Genomic DNA, 18,124 nt, shown 5'->3' with positions numbered 1-18,124 from the left:
ATCGTGTGTCAACACTGCTTTCATTCCTACGCTACACGGCTGACCATACTCAGAAGACCCCCGTTCAGAACAAGGCGAGGAAACAGGCCACTATGAGAAAGGAGCCTGACATCGTGTGGACAATCAGAGAGTTACACCCGGTAACCAAAGAAGTGCTGCCATCAGAGAAGGAGGAACTCGGTCCACAAGGAGATGCCAAATCGGAGACCTTTGACACGTAATTACATCATTATATTCTGACCCATGAGAGCGGCAGTTCAGGGCAAGGTTAGGGCTAAACTAAGCATAGTTTACAAATGTACCCAGGTGTGCTTTTCACTTGTGCTCTCTCACTTTCTCACTCTTTTTAAATCCCCATTTTGTATAACATGTGCCATATTGTGTTGGCCAGCGAGGGACATGTTTTATTAAACTACATTCTAACCAATAGACTGTGTGTTTGTGTATCTTATATTATCATTTTAGCTCGTTAGTAAATAAATATTCAACTACATTGGTGTGGCACGGATTATTTTGGGGGACTGAGGTTTGTGCAGATTCCCGGATTATGCGACGTTCAGGATGAGATTGTCGAGGAAATTAATTAATTAGCAACGGTTGTAAAATCAATATTCAGATATTCTTTGAGTTAATCTGGGAAAAAGCAACTCAATAAAACCAAACTTTCCCATGGTGCCCCATGTTGCTGAGGTAATAATTACCTGATTCATTTAATCATTATAAACAGTTAATATTTGAAATTCTTTTTTTTATTCTCTTAAATCTGTCAAACTGAAAATATTTTCAGAACTTCTGCCTTTTCATTCTGAGTAACTCTTCACAGACAACACACTCCGGGGGGAAGTTTCCCCTAGGTACAGATCTAGAATCAGGTCTTTCTCCCCCAATCCTAACCTTAACCATTTGTGGTGGAACTGCAAATCCGACCAAAGAATAATGGTCACGTTGCACAATCCAGGTGTGGAAAGCTCCCAGAGATTTACCAGGAAATACTCACAGCTGTAATCGCTGCCAAATGTGCTCCTACAAAGTATTGACTTAGGGGTGTGAATACTTATGTAAAATCTATATTATATTTCATTTTCAATACAAACATTTCTAAAAATATGGGGTATTTTGTGTAGTTGAGTGAGAGAAAAATATATTATATTTTTATATATATTATATTTACTGCATTTTAAATTCAGTCTGTAATACAACAAAATGTGGAAAAGTCGAGGGGTGTGAATTATTTCTGGAGGCACTGTATGTTAAGATGAATGCTCTAATTGTATGTCTGCTAAATGACTAAAATGGAAATGTAATAGTAATTAATGGTAAATAATGTATTGTGTAACTTTGGAGTCATTTTTATTGTAAATAAGAATAGAATACTATGATTAAAGATAATTAAAGGTTAGCATGTCTTGGGGGTATGATATAAAATGCTAACCCCTATTATTGGTAATGGTGAGAGGTTAGCATGTCTTGGGGGTATGATATAAAATGCTAACCCCTATTATTGGTAATGGTGAGAGGTTAGCATGTCTTGCAGGTATGATATAAAATGCTAAACTCCCCTATTATTGGTAATGGTGAGAGGTTAGCATGTCTTGGGGGTATGATATAAAATGCCAACCTTCCCTATTATTGGTAATGGTGAGAGGTTAGCATGTCTTGGGGGTATGATCCTCTGTAACTTTCTCACTCAACATTATTTACCATTCAATAAATTAAAGGTGACATTCTGTACAGTCACCCCATATGAAACATTTGATCTCCAATCCAAAACGGTGGCGTATAGAGCCAAATGAAAAGTTGTAGCTTCACTGTCCAAATAAATACGTAAGGGAGCGTACGTGAGATAAGAAAAGACAGAGTGTCACGTCACACAGCCTTTAACAGTGACAGGTCACAATGGTACAGTAAGGGTGTGGCGTCATTGTAAACATCGTTGATATTAAGCATCTCAATCACATCACGTGAAAGGGAAGGAGTTCCCATAGGTCGTTTGTGACCCGTTACTCTACTCACAGAACCAAGGTCACATCCGTAGCCCAGCATTTTCATGTCTGTATTTATTCAAATACAACTGGAGAGTAACTTCAAAAGATACTCATAGCACCTCTGAATCTTTATGTGACATTCCTCCTCCAGACCTGATTGGTGTTAGAAGGCTCCATTACAGCTGCTTCCCTTTGTCACGTTTCCTGTTAGGACCGGCCTGAATCCCAGACCATAAATCTTCCTGAGTTAAAGAGTTACAACGGTCAACAGAATCATCTTAAATGGGATTTTCTTACATTTGCTTGTCTTTATTAATATTGCAGGTCTTCCGGTGTGACCATGCTGAATAAGAGGTTAGACACCACAGTGTATTTCACAACAGGAGGATTTCAAACCAAACCAAATAGAAGGGATGTTATATCCTCTAAATAATCACACTCTCTGTCCACCACATCTACATGTGTACTACATTTAGTGTGTATACTTTATACATTAGGTGAAGTAGTCAAGACAAGGGCAGGAATTGATGACATAAGCTACTGAAAGAATGTTCATGCTAGTGTTGAAGAGCAGCATGATTGAAGTTGGGCTGAATGCTGCACCTGTTGAGGCAGGTCTGAGGGTGTTGGGGCTGGGTCATGTTCTGCCCATGTTGAGACTGGGCCTGGTTCTTCCCATGTTGAGGCTGGGCTGGGTGTGATGATGTTGGGCCCAGTGCTGCCCCTGTTATGGCTGGGCTCGGGGTTGTTGATGTTGGGCCAAATGCTACCCCTTTCGAGGCAGGTGTGTGAGGGTTGAGGCTGGGCTGGGGGTTTTGAGACTGGGCCTGGTACTACCCCTGTTGAGGCTGGGCTGGGGGTTTGAGGCTGGGCCTGGTACTACCCCTGTTGAGTCAGGTCTGAGTGCTGGTCCAGGTGCTGCCCCTGTTTAGGCTGGGGCTGATGCTGGTGGCCCTGTTAGGCCCTGTGTGCTGGGGCCTCCCGCTCTCTTGCCCTGTAGGGTGAAAGAACCGTACACATAAATAGCAACACAAGAATATAGATGGTGAGAGTGAGCAGTACCTGAACATATAGAAGAGCATGTAGGCACTCCGGGCTCTGGTCCTCAGCACAGTGGCTTCATTGGACATTGACACCTGGCTGTCGTTACAGCAGAACCAGTTTCCACTGGCATGCAATATGTCACTAATGTAGTGCCCTGTGGAACAAGGAAGACAGACTAGAGGTCAAGGGTCAGGCTATTGTGGGTAATAGAGTGTTTTGTAACAGTTAAACAGTTCATTTGGGAGGTATTTTATCTGTTACATGTGTCAAGTTTTGAAATCAGAGATAAACAAATACACATAACATATAATTAGGCATGCCTCTCCATTCTTTTGAATTAAATTGAGCAAACTCTAAACATATTGCAGTGCTTGTTGGGATGACACTTCACTCTGAAGCCTGCAGCCTTGCTCGCTTGGCCGAAATGGCTGTTGGTGGGTCTAATTATCCCCTAAAACAGGGTTCCACAAATGGCGGCCCGCGGGACAAATTTGGTCCCAAGGATGATTTTATTTGGCCCCTATGTTTTCTGACCAAATAAAATGTAATTGTTAAAAGACTGTAAAAACACCAGCAAATCAGCTCCAAGTGATTTTCATTTTGGAAATCTGTTTCAAAGTATTCCCACGCACAATAAAGAGATATATGTGGTTGTACACAAATGTAAGCAAGGTTTGAAATTAGTCAAATATTATATATGTTTGGCCTTCCTACGGTATATTTGCAGTCTACAAATTTTAGTAATTTTGTTCCACACCCCTTCCCATCTGGCTAAGAAAAAAAATGGAAGGCTGATTCTAGTTGATGATCCCTGGCCTTCACCCTCAATACTTTTCACTCCCTCAGCTTTGGGATGCTTGTGTATACGGCAGAGACACACGTGAACATGCAAATTGAGATCCAAGGAGAAGGGAGTGATTTGGAATTCAGCTGATGTCATATATATTGTGCATCTGCATGTGTGTGTTTGATGGTATTTACTTACCGGAGTTTGCGGAGCCTCCCAAATGAGAGACGACGCCAGTCAGCTGGTAGTAACCATTCACTGACTGCACTGGCTTCTGCTTTTGTAAGAAAACACATGTGATCATAGGATTCTCATTTCCTCTACAGTCCACCACACTGTCTACAGTCTACTACAGTACTAGTCTACTACAGGAGGTCTACTACATCGTGTACTCCTCATAACTATCTCAGTGTTCTGTCATAACTTATTTTTCACTGCGTTCACTCTCTCTCTCTATCTCTCTCTCTCTTCTCACCACTGAGGCTGTCAGCAACACTTTCCCTGGTTCCTGCTTATTTGAATCTGAGGGATCAAATATACATATCAAGAGCTGTGAAAACGTGGTCACTTGTCTGAATTACTCTGGTCTAAAATATCAGAACCATTTTGGGATTCTCTGTGGGTGGTGGTTTGTGTGGTGTTGGAGCAAGAATAGTGTTATGGTGCCATGACCTACCTGAACAGCAGAGGGCGCTGTCTTTGGCCTCTCCAGATGGTCTGGAGACTTGGCTGGCGAGGGTCTGGGGGATGGACCCCTGGATGCTGGGGGCCTGGCTGGTGAGGGCCTGTGGGCTGGCACTGTGCAGGTGTGGCACCATGTCCCCACAGAGGGTGGAGAGCCTCAGCTCCGAAGGAAACAAAAGAGGAGCCTCCAGCTTCTCCAACCCCCCAGGTCCTCCAAACCTCTTCAGATGCAGAACCAGCACTCTGCCCAGAAACAGAGAGGAAGAGAGATGAACAGACAGACAATGAAACCAGTCAACAACATAACAGATGAGTGAAATGTGTTTGGCGGTGCTCACCTCTAAGTCCTACAACCTGCTCAGGAAGGTAACTACTCCTAAAGGCCCAGGACATTAAACACTGCTAGTACTATGAGAGGTTATAAAGGGACAACTCACAGAGGCAGTGTGTGGAACTGCTCCACCTTTGAGGCGTGGAGGCCTTTACAGCCCTCACATGTGAATTCAACCTTTTCACTCTGGTTAGAAACAAAAGCATTACATATTGAATGATACCACTACAATAATAAGATAGCGTATTCTGAGGCAGTGGGCAGCTTGCCCTGGGTGTTAGTCTCTACATGCAGGGCTGAGCCCTAAGTGCTGACTTTGAAAGTGAGTGCCAGGCTGCTCAGCAAGGTGCGCTCAGGGCTGAAGTCCAATGAGAGGTGGTTGTAGTCCTCTCTGGTAGACGACTCGCGCCCACAGCTTCAGAAGCAGGACAAAGAGAAGAAAAATGCACCAAGTCTGTTTCAGGTCTCTACAATGTTTCTGTTATGCCATGTGTTTTGTAATATTAATATATACTGTATATATATATATATATATATATATATATATATATATATATATATATATAAAGATCATGTTCTCAGTAGATACATTACAAGCAACCTCTTACCTGGTACATGTGCGCACCGACACAAGTTGGAACTCCAGCTGGGAAACAGGGCAGGTATAGTTCATCCCGAGTGTCTTCAGAATCATGCCCTCCTCCTTCAGCTGGCACAGCATATCGACAAGTAACTCGTGTGCGTCCTATGATGAGGAAGAGAAAGAAACACACCAAGATAAAAGCAAATTAAAAAGAGAAAATGAACCCTTGCAAGAAGAGCACTCGTACACAAGAGAGTAGTGCCTCAGTTACCTGTTGCGTGTCCCCCAGATACTTCAAATCGTATCCCGACAAGGAGTACTTGACCTTCCACATGAGGTCTGCTTTTGAGGCCTGTTTTGCCACACTGTCAGGTCGACCCGAACGGTGCACATCAGACAGAGACCTGTAGGGGAGACAGAGAGTAAGTTAGCAGCTGTCTGGATGGTGTCAACCTACTGGCTTACGCCTGAATGAGATGAGTAAATACAAATATGTTTTATCTAGTGGCACCCCATCATTAGAAATGTTTCATTCGATTTGATGCAATTTCACCTTTGAGGACGGACAATGAAGCCAAACAACAAAAAAGTATTGTTTATTCTCCTAAGATATTTGGTTTGGATACTGCTCTCAATTCCAGAGCATTTTAAAAAACTACCAAATTTAATAAGGTAATGTGGAATATTCAGTCAATGAGCATTATGGGTCATGTAGTCATTCTACACTTTCCAAATTGGCCTACAAATTGCCTACATGAAAGTCAGTGTGTCATTGTTGTTCTTCTGGGTTACTAAGATTCCGAAAAACAAAATAAACTGGAAAATAGACCGAAAATACAGTACACAGCAAAGTATGAAGTGGTTAAGGTTAGGATAAGGGAGGATTAGTGAAAGTGCTCTCCTAACCTGCTACGACAATCACTTTCTATCGAAGTGGTGTGAAAAGAGTGTGTCCCTTCTTTAATTTATGACCACAATTAATGGGTGTGTGGGGTGAGTGTCTGCTTTTGAGCCTTCCCTTACCTGAGCAGGTTGGAGAAGGGGGAGGAGCTCCAGAGTTGTTCCTGGTGCAGGATTTCCTTTGAGAATGATGGCAGGACCAGGAGGCATTGCAGGGTGGCGTTAAGGAAGCAAGTGTTGCCAATGTTAGGCAACCTGTGAAGAAGAAGCAGTCATCAGTACACACATAGAGATGAATCATAACCTTCATATCTCTATAAAGTGATGATAATGGCAGGGGATACGGGATACATTATATTTAACACAAAGAAGTGGATGTCTTTTAGACCAAGATTGACATAATTCATGGGTTTATAAATATCTATTAAAACGGACATGCTCGATAGTAAGCCCTATCCCCATAGTATATCAGACACTAATCTCTAAACAATAGAGAACTTATATTCAATGCATTTGCAGTGTGTTGTGGTTTACCCAAGAAGTTCCATGTTGACCAGTGCCACCCGTTCTCCTCTGGCCCCCTGGGTCTCTTCTGGCCCTCTGGTGGCTGAGCTGGCCCTGGGAAGAGTCATGCTTCTGGTGGCTGAGCTGGCCCTGGGAAGAGTCGTGCTTCTGGTGGCTGAGCTGGTCCTGGGAAGAGTCATGCTTCTGGTGTCCGAGACTGGTCTCTGGGGCATTGGACTAGAGTGTTCTTGAAGAGACAGAGGTCTGAAGGAAGGAGAGAAACAGGTCTAATGACTCCAACACAGATATTATCACTCTACACAGTCTCTCTATTAAATACTGTACTGTACTATAAACACAGCTGAGTAGTTATGCATGTACTGCTGTCCATATAAATGCAGTGTACCAAGTAGACCAGGCCAATAGGTTAGTACTCTCTTTATCCACTAGATGTAGACAGAAGAGGCTAAAACTACAGTTTCAGGAAAATAACTTTCTGGGACTGTGTTTATCAAGTGTCTCCGAATAGGAGTCTGATCTCGGACCAGTTTTGCATTTTAGATCATAGATCAATGAATCAGATTATTATGGACAGAGAGGACCTGATCCTAGATTAGCACTCATACTGTTGATTAACACTGGCCTTGGTCTGGTAGCACTAAACCCAACTCTCCAAAGAGACTCTCGGATGGGACTGTACTTTATGTTTGGATTACCTGACTGTTGTGCCCTCCTGGCTGGTGTCTCCATGACGGTCCAGAGGGTTGGTAGGAGAGGGAGAACAAGGGTGGGACACCACTGGACAGGATTTCACTGGGGAAGGGTTTTTGGCAGGTGACCGGGGTACAGAGGGTTGTTTAGCAGGAGAGCAAGGCTGAGAGGAACATTTAACAGGAGAGGGAGGTGGATGGAGGGAGGAGAGTTGGTCAGAGGGTGAGGGGTCAGAGGTAGCGGAGCCATTCCGTTCAGAACGGTCAGATGGAATTGGAGGGGGATGAAGTGCCCCTCTCCTTCTTCTTTCTTGTCTTCTGCTCCACATCAACTGAATTTGCTTTCTGACGTTTTTTCTGTTGACAAGAAAATGTGATAGTGCTAAATACTTCCCCCCAGATCCCCAGCCAATGGAAGAGGGGGGTCATAAGAGTAGGAAGAGGATGGCCTAAATGGAGAATCATAGGTATCTATCCTAAACCTCAAATAACACAGTATAGACAGGTTACATTGAGTGACATTTGCAATAGCCGAACTTCATGTACATTTCACGTACACTTTTTACGTATTCGTCAATCAGAATGTCATTGTACTTTTACTCTTCCCACTAGGTTTAAGAGAAAAATAGTACTCCAGAATTATATTAGTTGTTAATTGATTAAATGACCTGATTTCATACCTTTTTGCACCAGCAGAAACAAGCCATGTCGATAACCAATGAAGACTGATACATTTCATCATTAACCCATTGTTCAAATTGGCTTTAAGACCATTGTGATGTCATCGGTCATGTATGACACCACCATTTGGCAACCCAATCTATAACATTTTAAAATATATTGTTCAATGAACAAATGTGTTTTATTGAAGAGCAAAGTTATGCAGTATACATACAATATTGTAGATAATATGCTCCATTGTATTCTTGTTTCTTTTTTTACATTCATTTTTTTGTATGTTGTTTCATTAAACGTACGACCACAATAAAGGCATTTTAAGTGCCTTGATCTTCATCTTACAAGTTTTTTGATAGCTTCCATGTTGTGGTTTGGTTATCGGTTTATTTAAATTTAAATGATTTTTCTCTTATTCACCAGCAGATGGACAAAGGGTTGGTTAAAAAAATGCGAACAGGTGATAGAGATTTAGCCTAAACCTCAAACAATCCAGATTGGTTTGGGACAGTTTTCCGTATTCAATCTTGCCCTTAGGGCAGCTCTGTCTCAGGCACATTGTCACGGGATACTAGGAGTGTTGGGTTGGAATCAGGCGCAGAGAGCAGGGTTCAGTATATCGTGAATTTATTCTCTGGCAAACAAACGGTCACGCCAACACACAGGGCACCCAAACACAGGACAAAACAGTCCGGAGAATACACACATGCGAGCCACACTCCAACAGAGTAACAAAAACAATCCCACATAAAACAAGGGCGGGACAACCTACTATATATAGGGAAGCTAATTAAACTAAAATACACACAGGTGAAACTAATAAGACAAACGAAAAAGGGATCGGTAGCGGCTGGTAGGACGGTGACGACGACCGCCGAGCACCGCCCGAACAGGCAGGGGAGCCAACTTCGGCGGAAGTCGTGACACACATAATGAATGTGATTGGTTCAATTAAAGCTCAATGGTCAGTGGGCAGAGTTTACAGTGCCCAGTGCGTGTTAAATACACTTGCTTGGTGATAAATTGGTGTTGAATGGAAGGCATAACACAAGGTTGCTGGCATGAATTTTGTTTTCTAATCTCACTCCAACCCCTAAACAATACTTCTTACCTAAATTTAACCCAACCCTCGCTAGAGTCCCAGGTCTGTTTAGTGCTGTCTTGCCAACTCCTACTAGCTAGAGTCCCAGGTCTGTTTAGTGCTGTCTTGCCAACTCCTACTAGCTAGAGTCCCAGGTCTGTTTAGTGCTGTCTTGCCAACTCCTACTACCTAGAGTCCCAGGTCTGTTTAGTGCTGTCTTGCCAACTCCTACTAGCTAGAGTCCCAGGTCTGTTTAGTGCTGTCTTGCCAACTCCTACTAGCTAGAGTCCCAGGTCTGTTTAGTGCTGTCTTGCCAACTCCTACTAGCTAGAGTCCCAGGTCTGTTTAGTGCTGTCTTGCCAACTCCTACTACCTAGAGTCCCAGGTCTGTTTAGTGCTGTCTTGCCAACTCCTACTAGCTAGAGTCCCAGGTCTGTTTAGTGCTGTCTTGCCAACTCCTACCAGCTAGAGTCCCAGGTCTGTTTAGTGCTGTCTTACCAACTCCTCCAGTGGTTCTTTCTTAAAAAGTTGCATCACATTGCAGCTCAACTTGCGGGCTGCCGCAGAATTCTATGTCACATTATTTATTATTTAAGTGTCAGACGTTGTTGCCATTAACGCTTGTTAGAGCTAGTTTGACCACCAGAGAGCATCTTTGAGAAACATTTGGCCGTTTTTAACATGAAACTAATCGTTGGATAACAGATCTGCTCTCGGTACTCATTTACACACGTTACTGTGTGTGTTTCGATTCTCTCTCGCACAAACACACACATACACGCTCACCCTCTATAACCACTCTTTATATTTACAGTGGTGATGGACAGCTGGAGGCATTTTGTTGTGAATTCTAAAAACCAGTTAACCTAACTCAGAAATACATTTCACTGGTTGCCATGGTGAATAATCCGATAATAATTGGTTGGACACATGAAAGGAAACAAAGAGTTTACCGGAAACTGAAAATACTTGCAGATCAATTCAGATCAACAATTTTCAATAGTAGATCTAATTACATTTAGAGGATTCTAAATTAATATCTAATGGGCTTTTATACAATGATAATGCAGGGATAATAATAAATTAATATATTTGTAGGGGTTGGGCAAATCTGGTTTTAGACTACTTAAGCGTTGAATACATTGAAGTTTGCCCATTTTGCTACACTTTACAATAGGACTCATCTCTGACTGCCTGCAAAATCTACAGTGGTACAATATAAATATATTTTTGAATTACTTTTTAAAAATGTATATGTTTATTAAGTTGTCTTGCTTTTCCCAGAGCAGCACAAAACGGTGCTGAAATAGTTGACCATACGCGGGTAGGCTTTTGCTTCAAATCCTATTGTAACAATTGGATGACATTGGGAGTTTCAGTAAGCAACAATTTGTTGCCTTCACTAGCCTACTTTATTCTTAAAATAACTCCAGCACATAAAAGAGAAAGGAGCCTTAATTAATTAAACAATAAAGTGATTTAATTCACAAATGCATTTGACTGTACTTAATATTGGCCATCAACCAGAAAAACACCATGGTTGAAACATGTTATTGATTATTTTTTTTGTTTTGTTTACTATTTGAGAATGTACACATTTATTTAAGCTACTGTGCAGTCTGACAAGTAAACATAGCCCACAGTAGATAGTAAACATGGCAAAGATGCTTAATTCCTTACATAAGGGAGAGCAGGCCATGTCAAGACGTTCTCAGTGACCTCAAGTACTCATTAACTCTGTCTTGAATGTTTTTTTCGGGTTGCATCAGTCTTGGTCACAGTATTAATGATGAACACCTGGAGGTTCACTGGTCAGCCACATTTGCCTTGGGATCCATCCCAGTTGGGGCGGCATGTCGTCTAGTGGTTAGAGCGTTGGGCCAGTAACCGGAAGGTTGTTGAATCAAATCCCTGAGCTGACAAGGTAAACACCTGTTGTTCTGCCCCTGAACAAGGCAGTTAACCCACTGTTCCTAGGACATCATTGTAAATAAGAATTTGTTCTTAAATGACTTGCCTAGTTAAATAAAAAATACAAGTATCTGTTTCTGCAAATAATGAGTGATACTGATTCATGTGCACCTTCATCAGATGAGCAGAATGGTACTGCCCTGCGTCCCCATCGATTGTGGTGTCCTATGATAGAAATGGTAGATCAATTAAGAATGAAAAGTGACTCCAACACACAAATTCTGCATAATGAATCATGTTTTAAGAATGTAGCAAAACCAACCGCTTTCATGGGAACCATGTGTTTTTAGGGAGTGGCCCGTTGTCCAGCCCTTTGGATGGTGATGTTCTAACTGTGATGTCTTATAGTTTTTAACCCTGTAGGTACTGGTATTAACCATGATATCTGACTGTTTTTAACCCTGTAGGTACTGGTATTTACCATGATATCTGACTGGTTTTAACCCTGTAGGTACTGGTATTAACCATGATTGCTGACTGTTATTAACCCTGTAGGTACTGATATTAACCATGATTTCTGACTGTTGTTAACCCTGTAGGTACTGGTATTAACCATGATATCTGACTGTTTTTAACCCTGTAGGTACTGGTATTTACCATGATATCTGACTGGTTTTAACCCTGTAGGTACTGGTATTAACCATGATTGCTGACTGTTATTAACCCTGTAGGTACTGATATTAACCATGATTTCTGACTGTTGTTAACCCTGTAGGTACTGGTATTAACCATGATATCTGACTGTTATTAACCCTGTAATGCTTCCACCTTGTGGTTAAAGTGAGAGATGAACTCACCATAGAGGTAAGTTCAGACTCAGACTCTGTAGTACAGACTGTTTCAAGACATTGGATAATACAATCCCAGGGGAGGGACCTTGGACCATCACATCTAATAGGGTTGAAAGGAGGAGAGGAGATAGAGACAGAGGAGGAAGAAGAAAATTAAGAGAATGAGGAAGACAAATAATTGTTGTGTTAAGATTTAGAGGAGAGTATGTAGTCACACTGTACTCTGTAAAATGTTTCTTCATTATTTTGATTAGAAACATGTCATGTGATTTGAAGTAGGCTTATGCTTAGTAAAAAGAAAGTGGGTCCAATTATTAACCTGTGATCATCACTTTAATAATAAGAATAACAAAGTCACAGATCAATAAATAAAGGAGCAATGTTCTTTAACAAGGTCTACCAGCTTCCTGATTGAATGTGATTGGATACTTAAAACAGTGTGACCTCGACACACAGAGGGCAGAACAGTGCTGAGATGGCACACACACACACACACACACACACACACACACACACACACACACACACACACACACACACACAATGCTAATGAAAGGTGAGAATGACTCACAACCTTCATTGTACAAGGGACAGCATGTAGGTTACCAATGACAACACCAATCACCAGTGGAGCTGAGAACAGGTGAAACAGATCAGAACGTGACATGAAATAGCTTTTGACTTCTATGATATAGCCTGCAGTAGCCTATATGTGGTGCTCAATGCAGGCATACATTGCAGGACACTTTTAAAACGTTTTACATTATGAAGATATTGACATTAATTCATAATTTTTTATTTGGTCTGTAACATCATGGGCCAAATAGGTGACTGTAAATGGTATTGTAATTGTATTATGCCAGACACCACTCTACAAAATAAAATTTGTTATTACCATACAGAGAATTAGACAATGTAGGCTACACCTCTGCCTATAAACGTATTTACATATTCAAACCTGTCTCAAAATACAACATCGCCCCTTTAATTAAGACATCAGCTTTTTACCTATCTGGCTTTTCAAAGACAGCTTGAAGTGTTGGCTCCTCGTTTTGTGCTCCTATACCCATATTAATGTAGAACTGGGCTAATAACTCGTCAACTAGCAAAGAATATCAACAAATGTGCCCACGAGCCGCTCTGATCTGATGTGAAAAGCGCGTTCACTCCTGGGTGATTGAAAGACCAGTCTTGCGCAACCCCCTGCCAATTAAATTCTACCCCGTTGTGCTGTGGCTCTGCCAACAACAAATTCACAGACTCAATTTTGGAAAATTAAATTTGTTATGTTTTGTTGCATTGAAAATAGGCTGATATAATATTGATACGATCCCTGATAAAACATTGATCTTTATAGTGCAAACTAATGGGGTTGAACTCAGTGAAGTTCAATCTCTTCCACCTCTGTGTTGCATGGCGTTTCTTCTGTGCAGCAGTCCTGGAGGAAGTGCGCGGCCGCTTAGTTCAGAGGGAACATGGCTGTCTGCAACACAGTCTTGTTTTTTTATGGTTCAAGGTCACGGTAATAGAAGGAGAAACTGAGCTTGTAGAAATGGCCAGTAGGGGGAGACAAACACTTATAAAAGTAGGTATTACACCCAACAAGAGGGACTTTTCTGACCAGCATTCAACTACAACCAGATGATAGACCAAACCAAAAACTGACCATTACCTTAACCCTAACCCAACCTTATATCCATGGATGAAAAGTGGCCTGTGTTTTCAGGTCAGATGCAGTACATAAGACCTACATAGAATGTGAATAATGACATAAATCTCAATTGTCACCATATCCCCTGTATAGTGCACTACCTTTGACCAGGGTCCATCACTATGTAGGAAAAAGGGTTCAATTTGCGACACATAGAGTTTAGGGATGTTTTTGCTGGATCACCTATTGTATTGTAATTTCAGTTGATTTCAGCATGTGTTGCTGTGCCAAATCATATTTAGCCCATACCACTGACTTCCTTTAATAACAGCTTCCTGTCTGTCTGTCTGTCTGTCTGTCTGTCTGTCTGTCTGTCTGTCTGTCTGTCTGTCTGTCTGTCTGTCTGTCTGTCTGTATGTCTGTCTGTCTGTCTGTCAGTCAGTCAGTCTGTCAGTCTGTCAGTCAGTCAGTGGTTGGTGGTTATTAGCAGACCTGGGACACATATTCATTAGGGCACACCATCGTAAAATGTTTTACAACGGCAAAACAAAACACTTTATTCTTATTGGACAGGTACAGTTAGTCCCTCCCTGTTTCAGTTTTCTATCTTACATTTGGTGCCTCATGAATATGACCCAAATACTTGAGCTGTGCTTGGTTGAGATTGCCTGGCTTAATAGAAGCAACAGAATAGCCCCAAACGCCCCAAACGCTCGACATATTTGACAGATTTCTAATTCTAGTTATTTAAATCATCCAGAGACATTATTAAGATACATCCAATATGTTAATCAGTGATACAGAGTAGTAAGAGATCATATAAGAGGGTGTGTGTCTGGTGTATGTATTTGAATTTGCATTTATTATGGGTCCTCATTAGTTCCTGAGAGAATGTAGGAGAGGATTGTGGTATGTTATCGTGTGTGTGTGTGCGTGTGTCTGTGCATATGTTTGTGTTGCTTCACAGTATGCGGGTGGAACTTACTCCAGAAGACCAGGAAATTACTCAGGAATCAGGAAAAAAAGGTGGAAAGAAGGTGTCCCAACACTAACCAGCCAGGACATGTTACTGTATAACCAGCCAGGACATGTTACTGTATAACCAGCTATGACATGTTACTGTACAACCAGCTATGACATGTTTCTGTTCCACAAATCCCCACCTACAACAAGGTCAAAAGCAGTCAGCTTTTGACTGTCACGTCCTGATTTGTTTCACCTGTCCATGAGCTTGTCTCCACCCCTCTCCAGGTGTCGTTCATCTTTCCCATTATCCCCTGGGTACTTATACCTGTGCTCTCTGTTTATCTGTTGCCAGTTTATCAAGTCAATCAGCATTTTGTCTCAGCTCCTCAGTCTCTATTTTTCTCGCCCTCCTGGTTTTGACCCTTCCTGCCCTGACACTGAGCCCGTCTGCCTGACCACTCTGCCAGCCCTGACCCTGAGTCTGCCTGCCGTCCTGTGCCTTTGCCCCTACTCTGGGTTACCTCCCTCTGCCTGACCTGACCCTGAGCCTGCCTGCCGTCCTGTACCCTTGCCCCACTACTCTGGATTATCGACCTCTGCCTGACCTGACCCTGAGCCTGCCTGCCGTCCTGTACCCTTGCCCCACTACTCTGGATTATCGACCTCTGCCTGACCTGACCCTGAGCCTGCCTGCCGTCCTGTACCCTTGCCCCACTACTCTGGTTTACCTCCCTCTGCCTGACCTGACCCTGAGCCTGCCTGCCGTCCTGTACCCTTGCCCCACTACTCTGGATTATCGACCTCTGCCTGTTTTGAACTGCTTTAAGACACTGTAGCTATAGTCAGAAAACATTGTTGAAAATGTCTGAGTCCATCTACACCAAGCCAGATATGACAGAGGTGCAATGGAAGAGAGGATTGTGGATATCTACATCAGTGCAGAGACCCTGAGAAACGGTGAGACCAGCACCTCAACACATCTGCAGAATGGCCAGCAACATAACAGTTACAACACCCATACTGAAGAGAGAGAGAGACCAGCTACAGACTAGCTAAGACCACCTGACCAAAGAGAGACCAGCTACAGACTAGCTAAGACCACCTGACCAAAGAGAGACCAGCTACAGACCAGTTTTAACAACCTGACTGAAGAGAGAGATCAGTCATATCATGTATTATATTATCACACTAAGGGTGGTGGGAGTCATATCATGTATTATATTATCAAACTAAGACTGGTGGGAGTCATATAATGTATTACATTATCAAACGAAGACTGGTGGGAGTCATATCATGTAGTAGGTCATCAAACTAAGACTGGTGGGAGTCATATCACGTATTATATTATCAAACTAAGGCAGGTGGGAGTCATATCATGTATTATATTGTCAAACAAAGGCTGGTGGGAGTCATATCATGTATTATATTATCACACTAACAGTGGTGGGAGTCATTCCAAGTAGTATATTATCAAACTAAGGCAGGTGGGAGTCATGTCATGTGGTGTATTATCAAACTAAGGCTGCAGGGAGTCATATGTAGTTTATTATAAAACTAAGGCTGGTGGAGTAATATATAGTGTGGTGTGTGAGTCAAATCACACATTATATTATCAAACTAAGGCTGGTGGGAGTCATATCATGTATTATATTATCAAACTAAGACTGGTGGGAGTCATATCATGTATTATATTATCACACTAACGGTGGTGGGAGTCATTCCAAGTAGTATATTATCAAACTAAGGCAGGTGGGAGTCATGTCATGTGGTGTATTATCAAACTAAGGCTGCAGGGAGTCATATGTAGTTTATTATCAAACTAAGGCTGGTGGGAGTCATGTGTATTATATTATCAAACTAAGGCTGCAGGGAGACATATGTAGTTTATTATCAAACTAAGGCTCGTGGGAGTCATGTGTATTATATTATCAAACTAAGGCTGGTGGGAGTCATATCATGTATTATATTATCAAACTAAGGCTGGTGGGAGTCATATCATGTATTATATTATCAAACTAAGACTGGTGGGAGTCATGTGTATTATATTATCAAACTAAGGCTGGTGGGAGTCATATCATGTATTATATTATCAAACTAAGGCTGGTGGGAGTCATATCATGTATTATATTATCAAACTAAGACTGGTGGGAGTCATGTGTATTATATTATCAAACTAAGGCTGGTGGGAGTCATGTGTATTATATTATCAAACTAATGCTGGTGGGAGTCATATGTAGTTTATTATCACACTAAGGCTGGTGGGAGTCATATCATGTAGTATATTATCACACTAAGGCTGGCGGGAGTCATAGTATGTATTATATGATCAAACTAAGGCTGGTGGGAGTCATATCATGTAGTATATTATCACACTAAGGCTGGCGGGAGTCATATCATGTAGTATATTATCACACTAAGGCTGGCGGGAGTCATATCATGTAGTATATTATCACACTAAGGCTGGTGGGAGTCATAGTATGTATTATATGATCAAACTAAGGCTGGTGGGAGTCATATCATGTAGTATATTATCACACTAAGGCTGGCGGGAGTCATATCATGTAGTATATTATCACACTAAGGCTGGTGGGAGTCATAGTATGTATTATATGATCAAACTAAGGCTGGTGGGAGTCATATCATGTAGTATATTATCACACTAAGGCTGGTGGGAGTCATAGTATGTATTATATGATCAAACTAAGGCTGGTGGGAGTCATGTGTATTATATTATCAAACGAAGGCTGGTGGGAGTCATATCATGTATTATATTATCAAACTAAGACTGGTGGGAGTCATATAATGTATTACATTATCAAACGAAGACTGGTGGGAGTCATATCATGTAGTAGGTCATCAAACTAAGACTGGTGGGAGTCATATCACGTATTATATTATCAAACTAAGGCAGGTGGGAGTCATATCATGTATTATATTGTCAAACAAAGGCTGGTGGGAGTCATATCATGTATTATATTATCACACTAACGGTGGTGGGAGTCATTCCAAGTAGTATATTATCAAACTAAGGCAGGTGGGAGTCATGTCATGTGGTGTATTATCAAACTAAGGCTGCAGGGAGTCATATATGTAGTTTATTATAAAACTAAGGCTGGTGGAGTAATATATAGTGTGGTGTGAGTCAAATCACACATTATATTATCAAACTAAGGCTGGTGGGAGTCATATCATGTATTATATTATCAAACTAAGACTGGTGGGAGTCATATCATGTATTATATTATCACACTAACGGTGGTGGGAGTCATTCCAAGTAGTATATTATCAAACTAAGGCAGGTGGGAGTCATGTCATGTGGTGTATTATCAAACTAAGGCTGCAGGGAGTCATATGTAGTTTATTATCAAACTAAGGCTGGTGGGAGTCATGTGTATTATATTATCAAACTAAGGCTGGTGGGAGTCATATCATGTATTATATTATCAAACTAAGGCTGGTGG

General features: G+C 41.7%; 2 protein-coding genes and 1 long non-coding RNA gene across 3 annotated transcripts; all 3 read right to left on the bottom strand.

The window, feature by feature from the left end:
- Positions 1–2,273: 2,273 nt before the first annotated feature.
- On the bottom strand, positions 2,274–4,634 carry LOC135535809 (ubiquitin carboxyl-terminal hydrolase 37-like). Its single transcript, XM_064962238.1, has 4 exons — positions 4,493–4,634; positions 4,015–4,134; positions 3,048–3,183; positions 2,274–2,979 (listed from the first exon to the last, which is right to left on the bottom strand). The coding sequence occupies exons 1-4, from the start codon at positions 4,632–4,634 to the stop codon at positions 2,943–2,945; spliced, it is 435 nt and encodes a 144-aa protein (XP_064818310.1). The 3' UTR covers positions 2,274–2,942.
- A 119-nt stretch (positions 4,635–4,753) lies between these two features.
- Positions 4,754–5,780, bottom strand: LOC135535817 (ubiquitin carboxyl-terminal hydrolase 37-like). The gene is made up of 4 exons (XM_064962247.1): positions 5,686–5,780; positions 5,440–5,576; positions 5,147–5,246; positions 4,754–5,017 (listed from the first exon to the last, which is right to left on the bottom strand). Exons 1-4 carry the CDS (start codon positions 5,746–5,748, stop codon positions 4,934–4,936), a joined length of 384 nt encoding a protein of 127 aa, XP_064818319.1. The 5' UTR covers positions 5,749–5,780; the 3' UTR covers positions 4,754–4,933.
- A 4,878-nt stretch (positions 5,781–10,658) lies between these two features.
- Positions 10,659–13,179, bottom strand: LOC135535818 (uncharacterized). The gene is made up of 3 exons (XR_010454891.1): positions 13,055–13,179; positions 12,053–12,146; positions 10,659–11,420 (listed from the first exon to the last, which is right to left on the bottom strand). It is a non-coding gene; the product is annotated as an uncharacterized LOC135535818 (long non-coding RNA).
- Between the last annotated feature and the right edge of the window lie 4,945 nt (positions 13,180–18,124).

Source organism: Oncorhynchus masou, unplaced genomic scaffold (genome assembly GCF_036934945.1).
Source record: "Oncorhynchus masou masou isolate Uvic2021 unplaced genomic scaffold, UVic_Omas_1.1 unplaced_scaffold_518, whole genome shotgun sequence".
NCBI classification, from domain to species: Eukaryota; Metazoa; Chordata; class Actinopteri; order Salmoniformes; family Salmonidae; genus Oncorhynchus; species Oncorhynchus masou.
Note: the sequence above shows the minus strand (reverse complement) of the source record. Positions and strands in the feature narration are given on the sequence as shown.

Coding starts and splice junctions, on each gene's coding strand:
- LOC135535809 (XM_064962238.1), bottom strand. CDS start 4,634: ATGGTGCCACACCTGCACAGTGCCAGCCCACAGGCCCTCACCAGCCAG. Junction 3,184..4,014: donor GGGAGGCTCCGCAAACTCCG/GTAAGTAAATAC, acceptor CTTGTTCCACAG/GGCACTACATTAGTGACATA. Junction 2,980..3,047: donor ATGCTCTTCTATATGTTCAG/GTACTGCTCACT, acceptor TTCACCCTACAG/GGCAAGAGAGCGGGAGGCCC.
- LOC135535817 (XM_064962247.1), bottom strand. CDS start 5,748: ATGTGGAAGGTCAAGTACTCCTTGTCGGGATACGATTTGAAGTATCTG. Junction 5,247..5,439: donor TCGGTGCGCACATGTACCAG/GTAAGAGGTTGC, acceptor CTGCTTCTGAAG/CTGTGGGCGCGAGTCGTCTA. Junction 5,018..5,146: donor GCCTGGCACTCACTTTCAAA/GTCAGCACTTAG, acceptor GTTTCTAACCAG/AGTGAAAAGGTTGAATTCAC.